At 50.1% G+C, this 19793-nt stretch overlaps 2 protein-coding genes across 2 annotated transcripts in view; both read right to left on the bottom strand.

Moving 5' to 3' along the window:
- LOC114858601 (matrix remodeling-associated protein 8-like) overlaps nucleotides 1-19793 on the bottom strand; it is a 97129-nt gene that overhangs the window by 70144 nt on the left and 7192 nt on the right. The gene's annotated exons all lie outside the window — the stretch shown is intronic.
- On the bottom strand, nucleotides 1979-19529 carry LOC114858600 (segment polarity protein dishevelled homolog DVL-1-like). Its single transcript, XM_029156022.3, has 15 exons — nucleotides 19012-19529; nucleotides 15700-15769; nucleotides 14189-14310; nucleotides 11837-11955; nucleotides 8754-8892; nucleotides 8525-8618; nucleotides 8330-8399; nucleotides 7832-7971; nucleotides 7635-7711; nucleotides 7135-7202; nucleotides 6934-7011; nucleotides 6716-6850; nucleotides 5946-6113; nucleotides 5652-5867; nucleotides 1979-3899 (listed from the first exon to the last, which is right to left on the bottom strand). The coding sequence occupies exons 1-15, from the start codon at nucleotides 19179-19181 to the stop codon at nucleotides 3370-3372; spliced, it is 2196 nt and encodes a 731-aa protein (XP_029011855.1). The 5' UTR covers nucleotides 19182-19529; the 3' UTR covers nucleotides 1979-3369.

Consider the following 19793-nt stretch of genomic DNA (forward strand, 5'->3'; position numbering starts at 1 on the left):
GATATTAAGTTAAAATTGTGTATGTATTTGTTAATAAACAGAAACAGATGGTTGTAATTATATCTTCATAGATTTTAATTATATTTATTAATTACAATTATTAATTCAATTTTATGAAGGGCTTGAATATGTAATTATGATATATGTGCATTTATTGTACAGCAGCAGCAAAATGATAAATAAAGTAAAGGACCTGTGGCTGCTACTCTGGTGCCTGAATAGATTCTTAATTCTCTTGCTGTTGTTCTACTTGCACATCTGGATGTGGAGTTTATCTGTTTGCAGGTTTGCCGTCCAGAGCCAGAGGACCAATGGCGGTTTGCTTTCAATGAACTGAAGCTTGGTGCCTCACTTACAGCAGCCACCAGATCAGTTTCACATCAATTGGTTTGAATATAGTACAGAGTATGGTATGAGGTACAACTGAAAACTGCTCATAGTTATTATGAGGATGTGGCTTAAATTTTTAGTTTCAATAAATTATTATGTTTAAGTAACAGTGATCTCATACTTGGATTATACATTACATGACACACTTTAAAAATATTGTGGCTTTAGTCCAGATGAGTCACAAATACTCATATATAAAAAAAATTCCAAGCATCACCTGTTTAGACCAATGAGAAAGCAAAACAGAAAGATAGATAAACAACGCTATAAACTGAAAGCACAGGCTAACTTTAAAAGGTCATCTTCATATTTTACTTCATTGAAACCATTCCCCAGTCCTTGGAATTGATTTCCTTCAAGGAAGGGAAAGCAAAATGGATGGGAAACCGAAATTACAGTAATTGCTTGGGGAATTAACTGACAATGAGGCAGTAGGTCGAACTGAAATGCTCCTGACAAAGTGGACCTCATACAGTATTCCTGAGTCATGCTTATAAGGAAATACCAGGGTGTAGCCATCAGTTCATTTTACTGTATTGTTGTTGATGAGATACTATACTATGACCCTTTATTCATCACATACAATACTATGAGCCTTTGTTCATCAGATAATATATTGTCTTTTTTTCATCGCATGTAATTAAAAAAGTGTCATTGTGTAGTTCAATATGCATCATCGCTGTGTGACGTTTGAATGACATTTGGTAGGTTGAGCCTTTGACATTCTGAGGCGCCGTGTCGTAGCGTACGCAGGACGCCTACCTTCAGAGCATACGCGCAGAGTGTGATGTCAGATGCCCACGCGCGTTGAGCCAAGAAACACCTCCCACACTTACTCTTCAAGCACCCTCAGAACGCTCAGCTAGGAGGCTCAGTAAACCCCAGACGAACAATTAACATGATGAGTTGGGAAATACTTCTGAGTTGCCCGGTAAAAAGTGCAGCAAATGTATTGGCTCTGCTGGTAAACGTGTGTGTGTGTGTGTGTGTAGGCTGACGGCAGCCTACGGAGGCTGCCGTCAGTCAAAGTGCAACTATGTCACTTGTGACAGCTTGTTTTCTCCGTGTGTTATCACTGTGTATGGTCAGTATTGAGTCTGTTCGCTCAGCTATTCTGGGGGCAACGCACGTCTCAGGCCGCCTCCTCGCGCGGGGGCGTCTGACATCACTTCCTTCCTGAGAGACCTCTCAGACACAATCTATTGTGTGGGAGACTGCGAGAGTGTGACGAGCCGCTTCGGCGTGTGGTTGGTGGGTCAAGTCACACAGAGGGTCTGCTGGCGCCTGGTGAGCTCGCCCAGCGCGTCAGCCCACTTGGAAAGTACACACCACAGGCAGCGCTGCTGCTCGGAACTTCCACTCAGGGGTGGTGACTGTCAAACGTGGCAAAGCGAGCATGCGGCTCGCAGCTCTTCATACTTGTCATTCTGTAGTTTCACATTGTTGAAAGTGTGAATGAAACATTTTTCTTGCTTAGCTGAATTAAATGAGAAACGTGTATGTCATATATTCATCTTTAAAACGCTGTAGCAAGTCAGCCTTTGAATGTCTCCATCTAGTGGCCCTGGATTTAGTGACAACAGACAGATTTTGAACATATATATTTTATTCATATATATATAATAAATTTCTATGTACAATTTATTCTTTTGTAAGACAAAATTAAAGAGAAAGCTTTGATTGCAAACAGTGTTTCTTACTAACGAAAGGGAGAGACAAAACAAAAAAGTGCTCATAAAACTAGTGTTTGTGTGTGTGTGTCCTTCTTGTTAGACTTTAGGTAAATACAACAGGGGTTTGCCATTGTTCTGCAATGTGTTCAGAGTCTGATGCTCAGGATTCCCCTTGAAAGCACTCAGTAAACGTAAAATGAAAAGTGCCTGATGAGCTCACAGACAAGCTTCGACAGTATAGGAAAAATATCCACCGCACAACGTGAGGCTTTGGCTTTTTTCACTCGTCAGAAAGGCGACGGCCGCGAGGCTGGAACACACCGGGTGGCGTCGTGTGTTCTCCTCGGGCTCCGCGGCCACTGTCCACGCCTGTAATTAGATCCGCTCGCTAGTGTCGGGGGTTTAATCGCCGTCGGGAGTAATGATACATTCGACAAAGCACAGCTGGCACAGTGGGAACTGGCCACTGATTCACAAAGGGTGATGTCTGATTGTCTGTCAGTCGGCTGTAGGAGACAAAGTACGACACCATCAATGACCACATAAATAACATCACAAAAATCATCCAGTGTACGGATTCTTCCCCCTAGAACATTGGCAAAAGGTTAACGCCCCCCGAATCCCCAAACCGTGTCTGGTAATACTATCAACGAAATGTACGGAGGATTTCTTTTCTTTAAAAGAGACAGTCATGCAATAAGCAGCCGGCTTAGACTAACGCCTGGCTACAAGGTCAAACGCCGTGGGTCACGTACTGGAGAAGGTTAGTTAGGTTAGGTTAGCACTTGGCCGTTAAGAGCTTAAAAATGGAGGTGTGCTTCATTTTATCGGATACAAATCAGAAGATTCAGTCCAGTTCTAGGCCCAGAAAAGCGTGTTCCTCAGGGCTGTACACTAAATGTCGGGTGTGGGTCTGGGGGATTGAGATCCAGGCCCAACCAGATTAAAGGTCTTGCAAAACACGAATGATCCTAGGTAGAATACACACTCCTCAGAATGTCAACAACCACCACACTGAATACCACTCACGTCTCACATTTATACAAACTGTACACGTCAAGTCAATAGAAAAGAGCAGATTCAGCCACAGAGGAGCCGTCGGTTGAATGGGTTCGTGTTTTGGGGGGACCCTGTCCTGTTGTGCTCCCGTGTTCCGTTGCCTGGGCATCAGAGGGACCGGCGTCTATGAGGGTAGGTTAGTAGAGGGCTAATCGGAGGCTACATTCTAAACCTCTCAGTCAGAGGCAAAAGGAGAGAGAAAAGGGCTGAGGTTTTGTGCTCTGTATGCGTTGAAGGCACTGTCCTGTCACATGATGTCCACAAAAAACTCACAGGGGTTGCCCATAGCATGCTGGAAGGACTGGCGACTGGCGGTGAGCTCCGGAGGAACGGAGGCTAACTCCCTCCCGGGAGGGGCTCCTGGGGGCGTGCCGCTGCTCAGGGAGTTCTTAGGGACCAGACGGGCCAAGCAATAAGGGGGGGGCAGGCCGGGGGGGCCGTAGGAGGAGGCGTGGCTCCGTTCGCTCAGGGCACAGGAGCCGGGGCCGGGCTGAGTGAAAGGGGCGTGGCTGTAGGTGAAGGACGGGTGGCTGTTCTGCGAGAGGGCGTGGCTCCGGTGGGACTGGGCGTGGCTGAGGCCCGAGCGGGCGTGACTGTGGCTGGAGACGGCGTGGCTGTGATGGCTGTGATGGCTGGTTTGGCTGGCGGACCTGTCCCCTCGCCTCCCTCCACGGACGGCGGGCTCCGACTCGCTGCATGTTGACCTCTGACCCTTCTCCTGTGGGGAGGAGCGTCTGCCTTTGCCTGCGCTGGGGTTGGATCCACTGCTGCGGCTTCCTGGCGGGAGAGGGAAACACAGAGACATTGTTAGCCCGGTCTCTAGTAAGACGACATTGATAAAGACAGGGAGCGGCCACAAGTCTTCAGCTACAACTGATCTAGAACCAGCTTGTTTTCTATTAATTAACACAGAGGCAGAAAGTCACACTTTAAACAAATATGCTTTATGACGGCTTCACAACCATCCACAGACACAATAGACTGCTATTAGAGTGATCTACATAATTATATATAGAGTATTTATAAATAAATAATAAATACTCTACTCTGCACTTTGTTTAAGGTGTGATGAGATTTTTTTTCATATGCAATCTAGCAAGAGTAAAGGACAAACGTGATTTTCTCAAAGTTTCCTTCCCAAAGTTCCACCTGAAGCAATTATTACCATCAGTTTGACCTGATGTTCAGACAAACACTGGAACATTCACAGATTATAAATGTAAATGTAGATGTGATGCACCTGCATCAAAACGACACGACACAGCACTGCTTTTTTTTCAGATTTGTGTCAGTATGTGTCAGTGCTGGTGGCGTCACACTGATAGAGGTGCACCAAGCTGAGTCAAAGTCAAACAATCCACCCCCTCCTTCTTTCCACAATGAGCCCAACAGTACTGGGTAAACTGGTGCATGAGCGCCCCCTGTCTGTAGGTAGAGTTAGCACAAGCCTGTGCGTGTGCATCATGCACCTCCCAGCACAGTACGAACACATGCCCAGAGGTGCAGAGAGGGAGAATGGACTGTCAGGGAGAGCGACACACAGGACACACACACACACACACACACACACACAGATGAATGATGATTAGACAGGCAGAGAGAAATAAATCCTCCGTGCTACAAGTGCGGCAGGTGGATGAAAACAAGAGAAAAAAGAGAAGGAACAGAATCAGAATAACGAGGATGAAGAGTGAGACACGGAGAAATCAGCAGAGGAGAAGAGGGGGTTAGCAGGCTTACCGGTTCCCCCAGTGTCCTGGGACTACCTCCTCCTTCAGTCTACCGTTGCCCAGCAGAAACAGAGGGAACAACAGAATTACACACTCCTCCCATCCCAGCCCTTCCCACACTACCTATGCAGTCTTCTAAATCTGGCCCATAACTTAGGTTACAGCCATGACTCCTATATTTGTCAAAAAAAAAAAAAAATAAAAATAAAAATGAGCCCCTCAAAAATGCACACGCATGCAGACGAGCAGACAGACACAAACCCATCAGAAAATCCTAGGTCAACTCACTAAATACGCCTGGGCTGGTTTTCGGGATGTTGAAGAAAAGCGATGGAACTTAAAGAGTGACGACCGTTTGAAAGCAGGAGATGACGATGTCTGGATGAGTTACGCAAAACGATGAAGATCAGACAGCGATGGAACGTGAAACCGGACAGCCGGGTTCGGACACCTACGCTATCGCCGCAGCCCACACGCGCTCCCCCTCAGTACATATGATACCGCCATGCAGCAGCAACACAAAGCACCATGTCACTTTGATTGGACAACAGAAGATCAGTGGAGAACTGATGGAGAGGTAATCACACGGCTGATCAGGTTGGCTTTTGTGTACACACCCAGTACTGCAGAGCTGTCCGCTGTACGACTCAAGATGCTCATGATTGACCTTGACGATACAGGACGCATTTTAGAATACACATATTGACTGGTAGAAAGGCATTCATGTCAACGTCCCGCCCAGCGAGCCAGAAGAATCAAGCAGCCGATGATGGAAAACTGGGCCTCGGCTGGAACTCACCCTCACTGTGCTGGCTGCCTGCGCTCCCGCTGTGGAAGCTGTGGCACGGGTCCGAGTACCCCGGCGGGAAGCTGGGGGGAGCGGACGGGAAGGCGGGGAACGGGAACGGCTGTCCGCCCAGGGGCCAGGGGTTGGTGGCCGGGGGCAGCGGCGCCAGCGTGTCCTGCTCCGAGCCGCCGCCGCTGGACCCCTCGTTTAGGTTGAGCGTCGCCATGTCTTGGAGGGAGAACGGGGAAGAGTCGTTAAAAACGGCCGAACGCTGCGTTACCGGCACCGCGGGCGACGCGGCCGTACTTTGGCAGAGGTCCCCGAAGGTGTAGTAGCACTGCTCGGAGAAGGTGATCTTGTTGACTGTGTGTCTCAGGTAGCCGTGTTTCAGCAGACTGCTCGCGTACTTCCTGGCGTCCCGCCGGTCCTTGAAGCCTTCCACCCTGGAGTAGAGCCAGTCCACCACGTCAGCACCTTGGACCAAGATTTTATTAAAAAGGGTTAAGATTAGTAACAGATTTGAATAAAGACCAAGGTCAGAGCTGGGCAGTAATGCATTAAATTTACTCCAATACATGTATTTGAGTATCTTTATGAAAAAAATGTACTTCTTTTTACTTACTTACTTATGTTATATACTGTATATATTATTTATTTAGTGCATTAATTTTATTTTATGATTTGGAATTTCTGCATTTTCAGTTTGACTGGCTGCAGTGCTTACATAATTTCTAAAAAGAAATAACCAAATAAATCAGACATTACAATTAAACAGTTACTCAGTACTTGAGTAGCCTATTCACCAAATACTTTTTTACTCTTCAGTAATAATTTGGATGACTACTTTTTATTTGAGTAATATTATTTTGAAGTACAGCTACTCTTAATTGAGTACACTATTTGGCTAGTCTACCCATCTGTGACTAAGGTTGACACTTTGGCCCTTGTGCCATTTATTTTCATTTTTATCCAGTAAATGTTTGTGTTTGTCTGGTTCTGCCGTTACAGTAAACCACTAAGACGAACCTCCTCGGTTACAAGAAACAACAATTGGCTTTTGCAGTAGCTTTTCTTACCGATGACGGCGTTGGCAATGGTGATCTTCAACCACATCCTGTCTCGAATCTCTAGGCCGGAGTCTGGCAGCTGCATCACCTTGACGATTGTTGCCATGTCTGTCTTACTCACAGATAAAGGCAAGTCATCGAACTCTGAAACAAAAAGCAAAATTAAACAGTTGGTAGGAGATTTCCTTTAAACTGATGCCTGGTTATAATGTGATGCAGGTCTTTACCATAGTGTGGATAAGGGCCTGTGAGCGCGGTGGTGTGTGAAATCCAGGCTGCAGGGTCGATGGGTCTGACTGGTTCAGCTGAATAAATGAACATCAGGACAGCTTTGATTAATGGTTCAGTTTAATTAAGTATTAGTTATACTACAAAAGTGGTAAAAGGTGCATTTGTTGGCTCCAATAGAGCTTAAACGTCTTTGTTACCACGAGGTATGGTGAAGTAGCTTCGAGGAGATGGGTCCCAACATTTGGCAACAGTAAGACTAATAGGACTGGAGAAGAAGCACATTAACACAGTTAACTACTGTAAAGATCACTTCAAGACAAGTAACAAAGAAGGTGGCGTAGACAGTACGTTACTGAGATGACTAAAAGCATTGACGTGTGGAGCTGATGACTAACTTCACTCGCTAGAAAAGTCAATAAATGACACCACAACATAATCTGCATGTACACATTTTACAGTATTAACGTGGTTCCAGTGTATGAACAGGAGAGTGAAGCAGGGAGGTGCTGGTTCAGAGAGTCACTAATCTTGTTTTACACAGAGATGTGATTTGTCTTAATAGGCTTTTCATGTAATTCTTCAAATCCTTTGTATACCCACACAGTCTGACATGTGATTAACAAATCAGTGTGCGATCGCACGCCACTGTTCATGCAGCAGGTTGTGCTCTGCATAAAGGGTCCAGTGCTGTTCTTACCCAGTTTTAGAAACAATCTCTCTCAGGATCCTCACAGCGTCGTCGTTGCTCATGTTTTCGAAGTTTACATCATTCACCTGGTGAACAAACACATTGACTACGCTGTTACGCTACCTATTACTATTACAGAACAAAGTCTTCTGTTCCTTACATCAATAGTTCCATGAAAAGCAGAAAAGAAGTAAACGCTGCTGTACCTGAAGGAGCATGTCTCCGGGTTCTATTCTACCGTCAGCAGCGACGGCGCCTCCCTTCATGATGGAGCCGATGTAGATGCCTCCGTCGCCCCGGTCATTACTCTGACCCACAATACTAATGCCCAGAAAGTTGTACTTCTCTGTCAGGTAGAAAAGACACAATGATGAAGGCGCGATAATGATTTTAGTCCTACTATCAATGGACTAATGAACAAGTGGGTCCAAGATTTTGTTTAGCGACTCACGGGGGCCAATTAAAACACACTAAAGGACAAAAGAAGGGATAAGGACTAAAAATACATGAGAAAATAAAACCTAAAAGATCCCAGAGAGTCAGAAAGCAACCAGACTCAAACATTGACTACAAAGAGGGCGGAGTTTCTTTTATCTGTCTGTGCCCTGTAGTTTATTTTCTCATAATCCATTCATGACTCATACACATAGAAATAGTGATCTATTCTGAAAATGAAACAACAATCATGGAAGATTGAGATTTACCCATGTTGAGTGTGACTGTGATGATGTTCAGGCTCATGGTGGAGTCTGTGATGCTGCTAAAGGACGAAGACTAAAAGATAACAAGCAGCCAGCGTAAGTAAAGGAACAGTGGCGTGAAGTCCATATCACTCATCTGTTTCCCACGTGTCCGTTTCGATTTGAGCGGCACACGTGATGACCCTCGGAGCTGCTCACCCGGTCTATCTTGGCCACTTTGTGCCTTCGCCGGCGGCGTTTGTGTCTGCGCATGAGCTGCGACGAGGAGCTCTGTTCTGTGGAGCTGCTGAGCCTGAACAAAAGGAGGAGACAAAGATATGACGTCAGACACAAGACACACATCCTACACTTGATTTTGTTTTGTTTTTTGTTAATGACAAACAGATGCCGTGGGCACCCTACATGTGAACATGGGATGGTTCGTTACCTGCTAGCATCCTCATCTTCCTCGCTGTCCACAAATGAGCTGGACTCCAGCTCGCTGCTCATGACCGAGGCGCTGTCGTAGCCCATGGCCGAGTCCCGCGCCGTGCGCTCTGACTTGGAGTGGCCGTTGATGCGAGGGACTGGAGAGAGAGCGGAGGTGAGGCGAAGCAAAGCGAGGTCGGATCAGAATGATAGGGAGCAACCGGGAGGCAGCAAAGTGGTAGAAGAGGGAACAGATCACCGTTGTATGAGCAATGAACACATCTACTTGACTCATTACAGAGCTGCGTCATTAAAATCCAAGCTCTCAGCAGCGTACAGTAGAAGCTCCCTGTCCGCATACATACGTTGCCCGCGAGGTGGTGCTGCCTCAGGGTAACAGCGGATTGGCTGGAAGGGCCTCGCGGAGCGCGGAGGGCGTGGCAGCCGGCGCGGCGGCCGAGAGAAAGCAAAACATTCCATCAATGTGGTATTTCCCTCCGCTCGCTCCGCCTGGAAGGTGACGCCACCAAAGCCGAGCTACCGCGCTCGAGCGGCAGAGGGACCCGGCGCCGCTCTGCGAGGAGTCAGCCTAGCATACCCCCCCCCCCGCGAATTCAGATGTCCGCCGCACCGGGGACAGCAAAAACACAACCTGTGCGTAGGTTCCCAACGCCAGACTGAAGTCTTTGTGCTCGGCTCCGTCTGTGCGAAGCCCCACTGTCTCTACCACCGGCTGAGGCTTCACACAGGCTTCACAGCTTATCTACGGTAAAAGGCAGTGACAAAGATAGGAAGTAAGCAAAAATATTAAGCAGAGATCTGCTGTGAATAAACACTGAGGAGGTGAGTGACTCAGCTCCAAAGAGACTTTTTGACCAGATCTGAAAGTACAGTTTTCCAAAAGTTGCGCCAGTTTAGAGGAAAACGCTGAGACACATTGTGATTTCTGCATAAAAATAGCTCATGCAGTCGTCAGATGTAAATCAATAGTATCGTTTTTCAGCTAACTGGCAACATGACATCCACCACATGCACCCTAGCAGCCAAACATGAATCATTTCCCATGATCGCACTGGACAAGAAAACAGCGAACAACGAAACTAAACTACCCATAAAATGAAATTATCTGTATCATCACAAATGCCAAATAACAGCAGATCCTCTCTCACCTCGACCGTGTGCTTTCATCCGACGCACAGAGAAACTAAACCGGGGCGTCGGGAGAAAGTCTCGCCTCCTCCCTCCCTCGGAACCCAACTATAGAATGACTGCTGATCTCGGACCAATCAGATGATGGCATTCGTCAAAGCAAGCTGAGATAATATGGGATTTGAGACGATGAGCCGTCCTCTCCCGTTGCTGCCTTGGGTGAAAACACCATCAGGCTGTTAAACAGGCGGAGATTTAAGCAGACTATCCGCCGCTCCAGCTGCCTCTGTGCCGCATTAAGGCTTTAATACAGGACTAAGCGCTCTGGCCCAGGAAGTTCTCTTCTGACCTCAGCCATGAAATCTCTCACGCTCTCCAGCATCTAAAGTCCTCTGCCTCTTCGCCATGTGATTCCTCCTTCCAACAGGTCGAGATGCAGCGCGCCTCAACCTGCGACCTTGAAGCGGATCATATCTCACAACTCCTCTCTGCCCCCGGGACGTCGCGCCTCTTCTCCCCCTGCTACATTATTCATCCATTCACTCTCGAACACTGCGGCGCAGACGGAAGGCGAGGAGGGATCTGTTTCCCGGGACTGGGGCGCTTCAACCCATCACTGTAGAACAGCGAGCATTCACACTGGCACCGGATCACTTGGAGCGTGTGGATTAGGTGACGGGGGAATTCCTGCCGATGCTGCGGGCGGTGAGCCGAAGAGACGGACCTATAGCTCCTCTTTCACGCCACGCGCCTTTACATCCAGGCAGAGAGTCATGAGCCACAAATCTGTTGGAAGTACATGAGCAACACACCCAATTAAGTGGTTTCCCTAGTGCTAACAAAGCAGCCAGCAAAGAGTTGGGAGGCCAGTGAGCAGAGGAGAGACTGCATGTGTAGTATAACATGGAGGAGAAAGGAGGACAGATGCAAAGTTCATTAGGCCCGAGGTATTTCTGTATCATCCATAAACAGCAGATGTGCAGCTGACAGTTAGGAGCAGTGGGTTCGACGTGGCGAGCGCCAACACTGCACCAGCACAGAGCGGAGCGCGACTGCGATGAAATCAGCAGAGGCGGCTTCCCAGTGGAAGCCCTACCTGACGCGGCCTGTGCCACTAATTGCACCATATGAATTAATGAGTATTTGGTTAATGAGCCTGGATGCAAAGAGCCTGGCACGAGAGGACAGGGGGGAAGGAGAGGCAGGACCGCAGCGAGACGGAGAGAGAGACGACTGGCTCGGCTCAGCGAAAACAACAGCGGGCCGCGAGCGTCGCAAGCTGCTTGTTTGTGACTTCCCGCCACAGAACTCGCGGGTTTGGCCAAAATGCGGCGCGTGCGCGCGGAAGACGGGAGGACGCGGCGAGGGCGTCTCCAGGTACTGCAGGTACGATCGCGCCGATAGCGCAACGCGCCTCTTCCTGCAGCACCAGTAAACCCTGTTTCTGTGCTGCTGGCAGCGACGCCTGGCAAGCGCCCACAGTGACAACATCAAGCCGTCAACGGAGAGAGCAGCAGCTCCTCCGAAGGAGCTGGAAGCGAAGTGATCCTAATAGGAATTCGCTAATTTACTAGATATTTCAAAATTGCCTTCACGTTATCTTTTCCGGAAAGGCTGTAGATTTGTCGTCATAATAGTTGGAGCAGGATTTCCCCCTGGTGTCTTATAAACACTCGCGGCCTCTGACAGGCTGTAATCATCATAAAAAGAGTGAAGTGTGACTACGAGAGCGGAAAAAAAGCCCCCGACCACAAACAGGAAACACACGAAGGCCGATTGTTGGGCAACACAGTGGATTCCAGAAGCGTTGACATGCGGTGAACTTACGTCTGTGTGTGCATGGCGCGACCTGGCTGGAGTTCAACGCGCACCGCGTGACCCCTGAGGGCCCGTTTGCGCTGCGGAAGCTGCACAAGTTGGCGGCGAACGGACAGTTCGGCGGATGATACTCACGCTCGCTCTCCCTGGCTCTCCTCCGCGCCCGCTCCCTCTCCCGCTCCCTGCGGTGGCTCAGCAGGGACTCGGTGCCCGTCTCGGTGTCCAGGCCGTCTCGGCTGCTCACCGCGTTGGCACTGCAACACACGCGTGTGGAAGCGTCAGTCGGGCTCCGAATCATCTCGGGGAACACGCGTTCTCCCTGTGCCGCTCTGCGACCAACACTGAACATAATCCCTCACTACACCGCACGGCTGTCTGTTACAATATCTATCCGCCTGCCATTCAGCCTTAGGGGAATATGCAACTCATGTTATGACTCTGTTTCAAATTCTGTCCCTGCAGCCAAAGTAGCAGCTTCATTGTTCTGCGGTATGTGATGTGTTTTCTACTAAGTGTCATTAATGACCAGATAGCCTGAGAGGGAGCCGTCCAGGACAATACTGGCATTAATGAGACCTATTGAAAGCCCAGATGGTGCCTGGAGTGTGATTGGGAGCGAGGCAGAGAGGGGAGAATGACAGATCGCATTAAAAAAACACAAAAAAAAACACATGAAGTGGTAGATCAGGTGTGGGCTGAGCGGCGGGCTGGTCTGGGAGGAGTCGGGGGGTTGTGGAGGGGCTGGAGGGCAGGCTGCTATTCTGTCAGAGGCCTGGAGAAGCTGTGGCCTCAGGCAGCGGGGTTAAGGGACTCACAGCCACCGGGCATTTAGGAAACCTAAAACTGCTGAGAACTCTACCCAGAGCTGTCAAGGCGTCACACACACTTAGGCGTGTGCGCAGCGTGTACCTGACGCCGGCGTAAATAATGGCATTCATTCAGACCCGGGCTCAGGCTGCATGTAAACAAAACAACCCTGAAAAAAAAAAAAAAAAAAGACACGGGCGTTTAAAAATAACGTTCTCACGCCTCGGTGGAGACGCGCGGGCGATCAATGCAAATGGGAAACAGGAGCGCGGGCGTCCGGCGTGTTCGCTCGGCGGGATGAGGTGCTCAATGAGGCGTGCTGACACGCTGCTAGCGCCGCGCGCTAATGGCTGCACCTGGGCCGGGCGCGGGTCAGCCGGCGCATGCAAATGCCCGCGAGGAGGCGTGATTGACATCCCGATGCCGCCTCCTTTCATGCAAAAGAAAGGCACCGGCTTCCTTCTCTCTGCTGCCAATCACCCCCCCCCCCCCCCCCCCCCCCCCCCCCCCCCCCCCCTCCCCACGGGAAACAGAGACGGGTGCTTTTAATGTCTGCTAATCCGGATTACCGGGCAGAAGCACATCGGTGTCCATTCTCAGCCGGGGGAACAGCTATTCGGCGCGCTCGTCATCAAACGGAGCCATTCACCTCGACGCACGCGCGCGACAAACGCATGAATACGGCACAAAGAGGAAACGAAGTGTTAATAATATTCCTGGCTGTTTGCAGAGAGCGGCGAAGGCTGGAGGAGCAGGATTCGTTTCAGAGCGGGAGGAGGTCTCGCTGTGGGGAGAGAGAGAGAGAGAGAGAGAGAGAGAGAGAGAGAGAGAAAGGCATGCCTGTGTGAGTCAAAGGACGGAGAGCGTGCGAGGAGGGGGGAGGAGGGGAACGGGGGGGGGGGGATGACGTGAGGGTGAGGGGCCCGGCACGCTCCGCAAGGGGGCAGCAGCTTCAGCTGGAGGTGGGAGGGAATCAAATGATCAGGACAGCTGACAGCCCAGCAGCAAGGAGCAGCCCAGAGAGGGCAAGAGCCAGCTGAGATGTCAAACACTGGATAAAGAGATACACGGGGACATGACAGACTGCTTGTTCTCAATATAGAGCCTCTGCTACACGGCTGCAGCGCTGCAGCGGCAACAACCCTTGCCCCCCGCGGACCCCTGCCCTGCCCCACTTATATTTAGCTGGGCGAGCGAGGGCAGCGGTATTTATTCTCTGATCTGCGGCCTCTGAGCTCAGGTGAATGCGACGAGGCCTTTGAGGGGCCTTCCGTCTGGGAGCCTTCGGGCACTGGTGTCGCGGGGCCACGTCCGCCTTTGTGAGGCCCGGATGGATGAATGCTCCGAGTGAATGGCCACGACGGGCGCCAGGTTTTGGCCCCCGGGGACGTTTCGCTCTAAAGGCTATTTAAAGAGTGGGCACTGGCAGCGTGCGCGTGGTGTTTACATGGACGAGCGGACCCGCGGCCCGCTCCGTGGCTGAGTGGGAGAGAGAATCACACCCGCGCGTCTTCCTACGCTCGGGCTCGAGCACGTACTTCATGCCTTGTTCACGCAAGACCACCTGCGCCTCCGAGGCGAGGCGAGACGAGCGACGGAGCTAAATAAGATGCTCGCACACTTTTATGCGCTCCGGTGAATGTGTGCATATACATATGTGCATGTAATGAGCCCACTCACTGGAAGGAAGGGGGGCGTGAGTCCCCAATGCCCCCTGTTCTCTCAAGAGGAGGGGGCAGCTCCGGGTGGCTCTCTGTACACTGAGATCCTCCATCAGAGTGGGCACTCTCGGCCAGGACCAGCTGAGAGCGAGAGAGAGAGAGAGAGAGAGAGAGGAGGTAAAAACAACATACTGTACATTTAGCTTATACACACATTAGCTGGATATAGGTCCTATGGTGTGGAGAGAGGAGATCCGAAGCAGCCTCCGTGTACAAGCGCTCATAAGGGAGAGGCTACGAAATGAGATGCCGCAGCGGCCTGGAAATGACTGGTGGCTGAGCGCAAACAACACAGCGAGTGACAGAAACTTAAAAGAGCACGCTGCTTTCACTTAGCTGAGTGTCAGAACAAAGGACGATGCGCACTGACCCACACATGCAGCCATTCTCCTTTCATCTGGGCCGGAATAATGAAAGTTAACGCAGGCAGCCGTCACACTAACAACTGTGTGGGCTATAATTATTCTAATGCAAGGTTCGGGATTCACGGGTGCCACTACCGTGTCAGTCCACGCTTCAGGGAGCACATGGGTGATGTTTCCCTTTGCTGCAGAGATTTTTGCACCTTATGTATCATAAGGTCATAGAAATGTCAAAGGAAAGTATGCAGCCGCAGTGAGTCATGAGCAACAACTCTAGTTATTGGTTTTTTAAATTGGCTCTATAAAAAGTTTCCTTTTAATTAAATGAGCTCTGCTTTAAAACATTTGATTAATCCACTGGAGCAGAACTCAGACACATACAGATTATGAGTCCATATACGTGAACTAAGTGGTTGTTGAGCAGCTGGTTGAGTCCACATTTAAATACATCACTGGCTTCAAGCCCAGTTGTCAGGTACAAGTGACTCAAGTGTTATTGAGAAAAACGGCCCACGTCTGCCGCCGGCACGGGGCCGATCCTGACCTTTGACCTCCCTGTTGTGGGAGCCATGAAACGAGTCAATTTCCCCACAGAGACAAATAAACTGTTACCTTTACATTTTAAAATGTGAATAAAAAAAGCACTAAGCAGATTAAGTCAAGCATCTTAGCGCTTCAGCCTGCGCCTGCTTTCCTCCACGCTACACTAGTGATTAAGTAAACTGTCCCCTAACCCGACAGACGGATTTAATTGAACACTCTTTATTGGCCCCGTGGGGCATCCTGGGCCTCCAGCGCCATTTGTCTCGTATAATGACAAAACACTAAAAGGCTATTTTACCAATTAACAGCAGTTTTCAGCAGATGAAATATTGCCTAGCTTTAGATCAGACAGCTCCAAAGGAATATTGTATATTGTATATATAAATACATGCGATATTTTGTAACAGCAGCCACATTTTATCAAATGTGATCGCCCACACTTGTACAATGTGATGCTTAAAAAAGCTCTGCGGAGGCGTCACTTCGCCACATTCACATGATCCATAAGTGCTTCACGTCTCTGGTTGGCGCTGGGGCTGCGCAGGGCTCCGTCCATCCCACTTACCCAGGAAACTACCCTCCCGTTGAAACAGGGCAGCTTGGCGTTGTCGTCGGAAATCTCCTCCTTGACGACCCTGCGCGACAAGACACGGACAGTGAGACGTGCTGAGCGGGAGGTCAATCAGTGACATCACACAAGGCTCTATTAATGGAGCGACTCGACGCTCGGGCTTCTGTCAGCGTGTTCGTCTTTGGTTGTAAATTCCCAACATAAATACCCCCCAGTTACCCTTTGACCTGCGGGGCCACAGTTCAGCAGCAGGCGGCCCCCGCTGCTCCGCTCATGCCGCTAACGCCCCACGTACGCCGATCTACACCCAGGTTCCACTACAACTCCCCAGATGCTGTTTGTTTTTGTGGGAAGGATTTTCTGAAACCCTGTGGAGAACTCACGTTAGCTTCTCATGGCATAAAACGAGTCGAGATGAAGGTTTTCAGACAGAGGCTCTAGCTTCTATTTCCCACCACTAAAATGATTAGCGAAGCCAGCTGGGCCTGAGCCGCGGTCCTGGTGGCGGCGGACGGAGACCCCGCGGCCTGCGCGGCCGGGAGTGACGGCCGCAGAGTCGGCGGCTGGGCCTCGGCGCACCTCGGGGAGGAAAAGGGAAGGAGGCGAGCGCTGACTCAACCGGCTGCTCGTTAGGTAGGAAGCGCTCGCATCCTCTCCCCGAGCTGCACGGCCAGCTGTGAGATGACTTGTGAGGACGTGGGAGTGGCCGATCGGGACCCTTTGGCCCCGATTACGGCCGGCCGTTGCCATGACGTTGGAATTGGACCAACTGAAGACACGCTTTTAATGGGGACATTGGTCTGCACTATATTGCGAATGGACCGACATTCATATGCTGCAGAAAAGCCAGTAAGAGCTCGACTGAAATTTGACTATGAAGAAAACACAGAATCACGGTAGTCGTCATTTAATGGTGTAAACAGGTCGTCGTTAGCGCGCCTTAAACCCATCAACCCGTCACAGTCGTCGGCGGCAGAGGCGAGCGAGGTGAGGCGTGTGTGCACATTTTTGTCCTCTGACTACAGCGGCTGAGCATCACTTCCTCAGCAGAAAGAAAGAGCCCCTCCGCCAGCCCCCAGTTTTCGGAGGCACAAACAAGACTGTTCCTTTCAGACCTTCGGCTTGGCTGCTTCCTCAGCTCCACTGAGCCTCTGTGACTTGCATTATAGTGAGGTCTTCCAACGCCCTCGCCACCAGTGGCAGCGATAAAACCCCAAAACATCACCTTGAAGTTTGCCATAAAAGCCCAACGAGCTGCGTCGGAACAACACGCACTCAATTAGCTCCCCGTCTTATGAATATTGATGGATAATGAATATTACTGAGCGAGAAAAGCGGAGGAAACGCGCACAAAGGAACGTCCCTGGCTCCTGAAATGCCACATGCCGTGGTTCCAGGTCTAAACGGGAACTAAGGCGAGCGAGAAAATGGCGCGTTTTGGAGTCAATCGGTTAAAAATGTACGTGTCCGCGCTTTGAAGGGCGGCGATGGACAGCATGTATTTCAGCAATCCCATAAAAAAATGGCTGGTTTTTGCTTCACAGCAGGGGGTCTACTACAGAGGACCCTGCGCTGACTGCTCATTTACATTTCAAACGCCGTCTATAACTGCGAGGGATTTGATGTTTTCCCCCTCTGCGCGGCAGCCTGATTCCTCCCTGGCTAATTCTCCAGCAGCCGCGCTGTCTGTGTGTATGCGGTACAGCCACCACAAAGCGCCGCCATCCTCTGCGCCTTTGACCGGCTCCGCTTCCATACTGTGCCAGTAGCATACGGCATTCACGCAGCAGAACATTCCACCTTAACTCAAAGGCGTGAATGCTCATGCAGGCGCCTTTGTGGGCGAGAGGGAGCCAGCGTTTGTCCAGTCCACGCGTGAGTCCGACCTGGTTGATTGATGCGCACGCACGCACAAACACGCACGCACGCACGCACACACACACACACACACACACACACCACCGCCGCGGTGTTTTCAGCAACTTGGAGCCACGTCTCCATGTGGGGAGAGCAAACACGCTCTGTTTGTTTCCATAATCTGCTTGTCGATCACCTGAGGCCCAGCGAGCGGAGCCGGGCCCGCAGAGCCAGCGAGGCAGGAAGCCGGGGCCGGGCCGGGGACCGAGGCCGGCCCGGCCCCGGCCCGGCCCACCAGGAAGGGCCAGCTTCCCTCGCAAGGTCAGGCCTGCGGTGGAACCGTCCGCCTCTGTGGACGCGGCCCACCTCCGCGTTTCCTCCGGCGAGCTCCGTTTCTAATGTGTGACTGTCAAATATGTCATCCTCATCAGAGGCCCGCTGCGAACCGGAGATTCCAGGAGCTTTGGAGACCGAGGCCTGACTCACGGAGCAGAATAGGGTTACGAACAGGAACAGACAGAGGAACGAAATGTCATTATGTCATTAGAACCAGCTAATGAGGTGGATGGTGGAGGAAGTCCCTGACATGGATTAAAGGAAAACACAATTAATTCAACAAATAATAAATTAATGAAAAATTTATTATACTCAATTAGTTCACATTTCCACCATGTTGCCAAAACAATCCTTCACGACCCATAAGCCATGTAATGTTTAGTTATGGTTCATGAATCACGCTATAACATAATTAGTAGCCAATTTAAATGTGTTGAATGCGATCTGTTGAGTGTGAATTAGGTTCAAATCTACCATGTAACTATACAGTAAAATGATGCAGGGCTGTTTGACAGGAGTCCTTGTCTTTTGCAGTTACACTGATTAAATGACTGCAGAGCTAATGGTCACTATCTGTGGCCTTGGTGACATGAGCGCCTGAGATTCTCTTACAGATATATTATTTCTTCAGGCCAATACAAGCGTACAAACACAAAACCCTCCTTTTTGACACCCACGCACGGAGAAACCAAAACAATATGAAACCTGAGCGCGTGGACGCTCATCCAACGCTGCCGCGACGATATATTGCCATTAATATGTAAATACATTGGTATTAATTAGGGGGACGGGGGTCTGGCTGCGGGCAGCACGCGCAGGGCTGCGTCGTTAGGGCTCTGCACTGATCTGGTCTCACTTCAAACACTCGTGTGTCTCCACCGCGCGCAGGATCGCCCGTAATAACGAGCAGGTGCCAGCAGCGTGGAAACAGACATGACACTGTAGTTTGCACATGTAGCAGCGGCTGCAGCTGCCATCGTCTCATAACGTCCGAGGGCCCGTGATAAGCTCCTTAAATACACAGACGCGTAGTAAACCTAAGCGAACCAGACAAAGGGCTAATATGAAGAATATTCATAGGAATAAGGAAGATCGCCGGCGGCCGCCACTCACCCGAAATCCTGGTCCATCGATTTGAAGAAGAATTTGTAGCTATTGACGGGTCGATTGTTGAGGACATTTTTAAAATCCGCTAAGGTGACTTTCTCCGGAGGAACGGACAGTTTGACCAGATACGGCGTCTCTTCCTCGTCTATGTGATATATTATTTTAGTCTCCGCCATGAGAGTGAGGGGAGGACAATCATTGACACAGGAAAGGAACAAGGGTTGGCAGCGCAATAAACAGGCCTGCTCTGTTACCAGCTACCGGAGAACAACATAACAGCGCTTCCTAATACACGAAGTCGTGGAACCCACGGTGGTAAATAAAGCTCCGCGTCTCGGACCGACGCGGCGAGAATCCGGACATAATCGCGTTACGAGCGGCTGTATTCCTGCTCCGGTGCGAGTCGCTACGGTGGCTCTCTCGGCACTAAAACAGGAAGGGACAGTCCACATCCTTGCGATATGGAGTTGGGAATATTGCTATTTTTCACGGGCTAATTGCTTAGACAGTGCTGTCATCTAGCGGCGCGTCTGGGCTGTGCGCGAGCCGCCGCTTACGCAACGCGCCACTGTACCGCGCGCACTGCAGACACAACATGGCAGCGGGAGGAGGTGGACCGACACCGGCTCCAGGAGACCCGGATGAGGGTCTGTTTTAACGCTCTTTTGCTAGTTTTGGTATATTAGCACAGTGGAAATAGTCAAATAAAATGTTTGGTAAATGCGTTAAAAACATAAAAAATAAAGAGACCTATTTGGACCTGCCACCTGACTATAACTGACTAAAGC

Source organism: Betta splendens, chromosome 7 (assembly GCF_900634795.4).
Source record: "Betta splendens chromosome 7, fBetSpl5.4, whole genome shotgun sequence".
Lineage (NCBI taxonomy): Eukaryota > Metazoa > Chordata > Actinopteri > Anabantiformes > Osphronemidae > Betta > Betta splendens.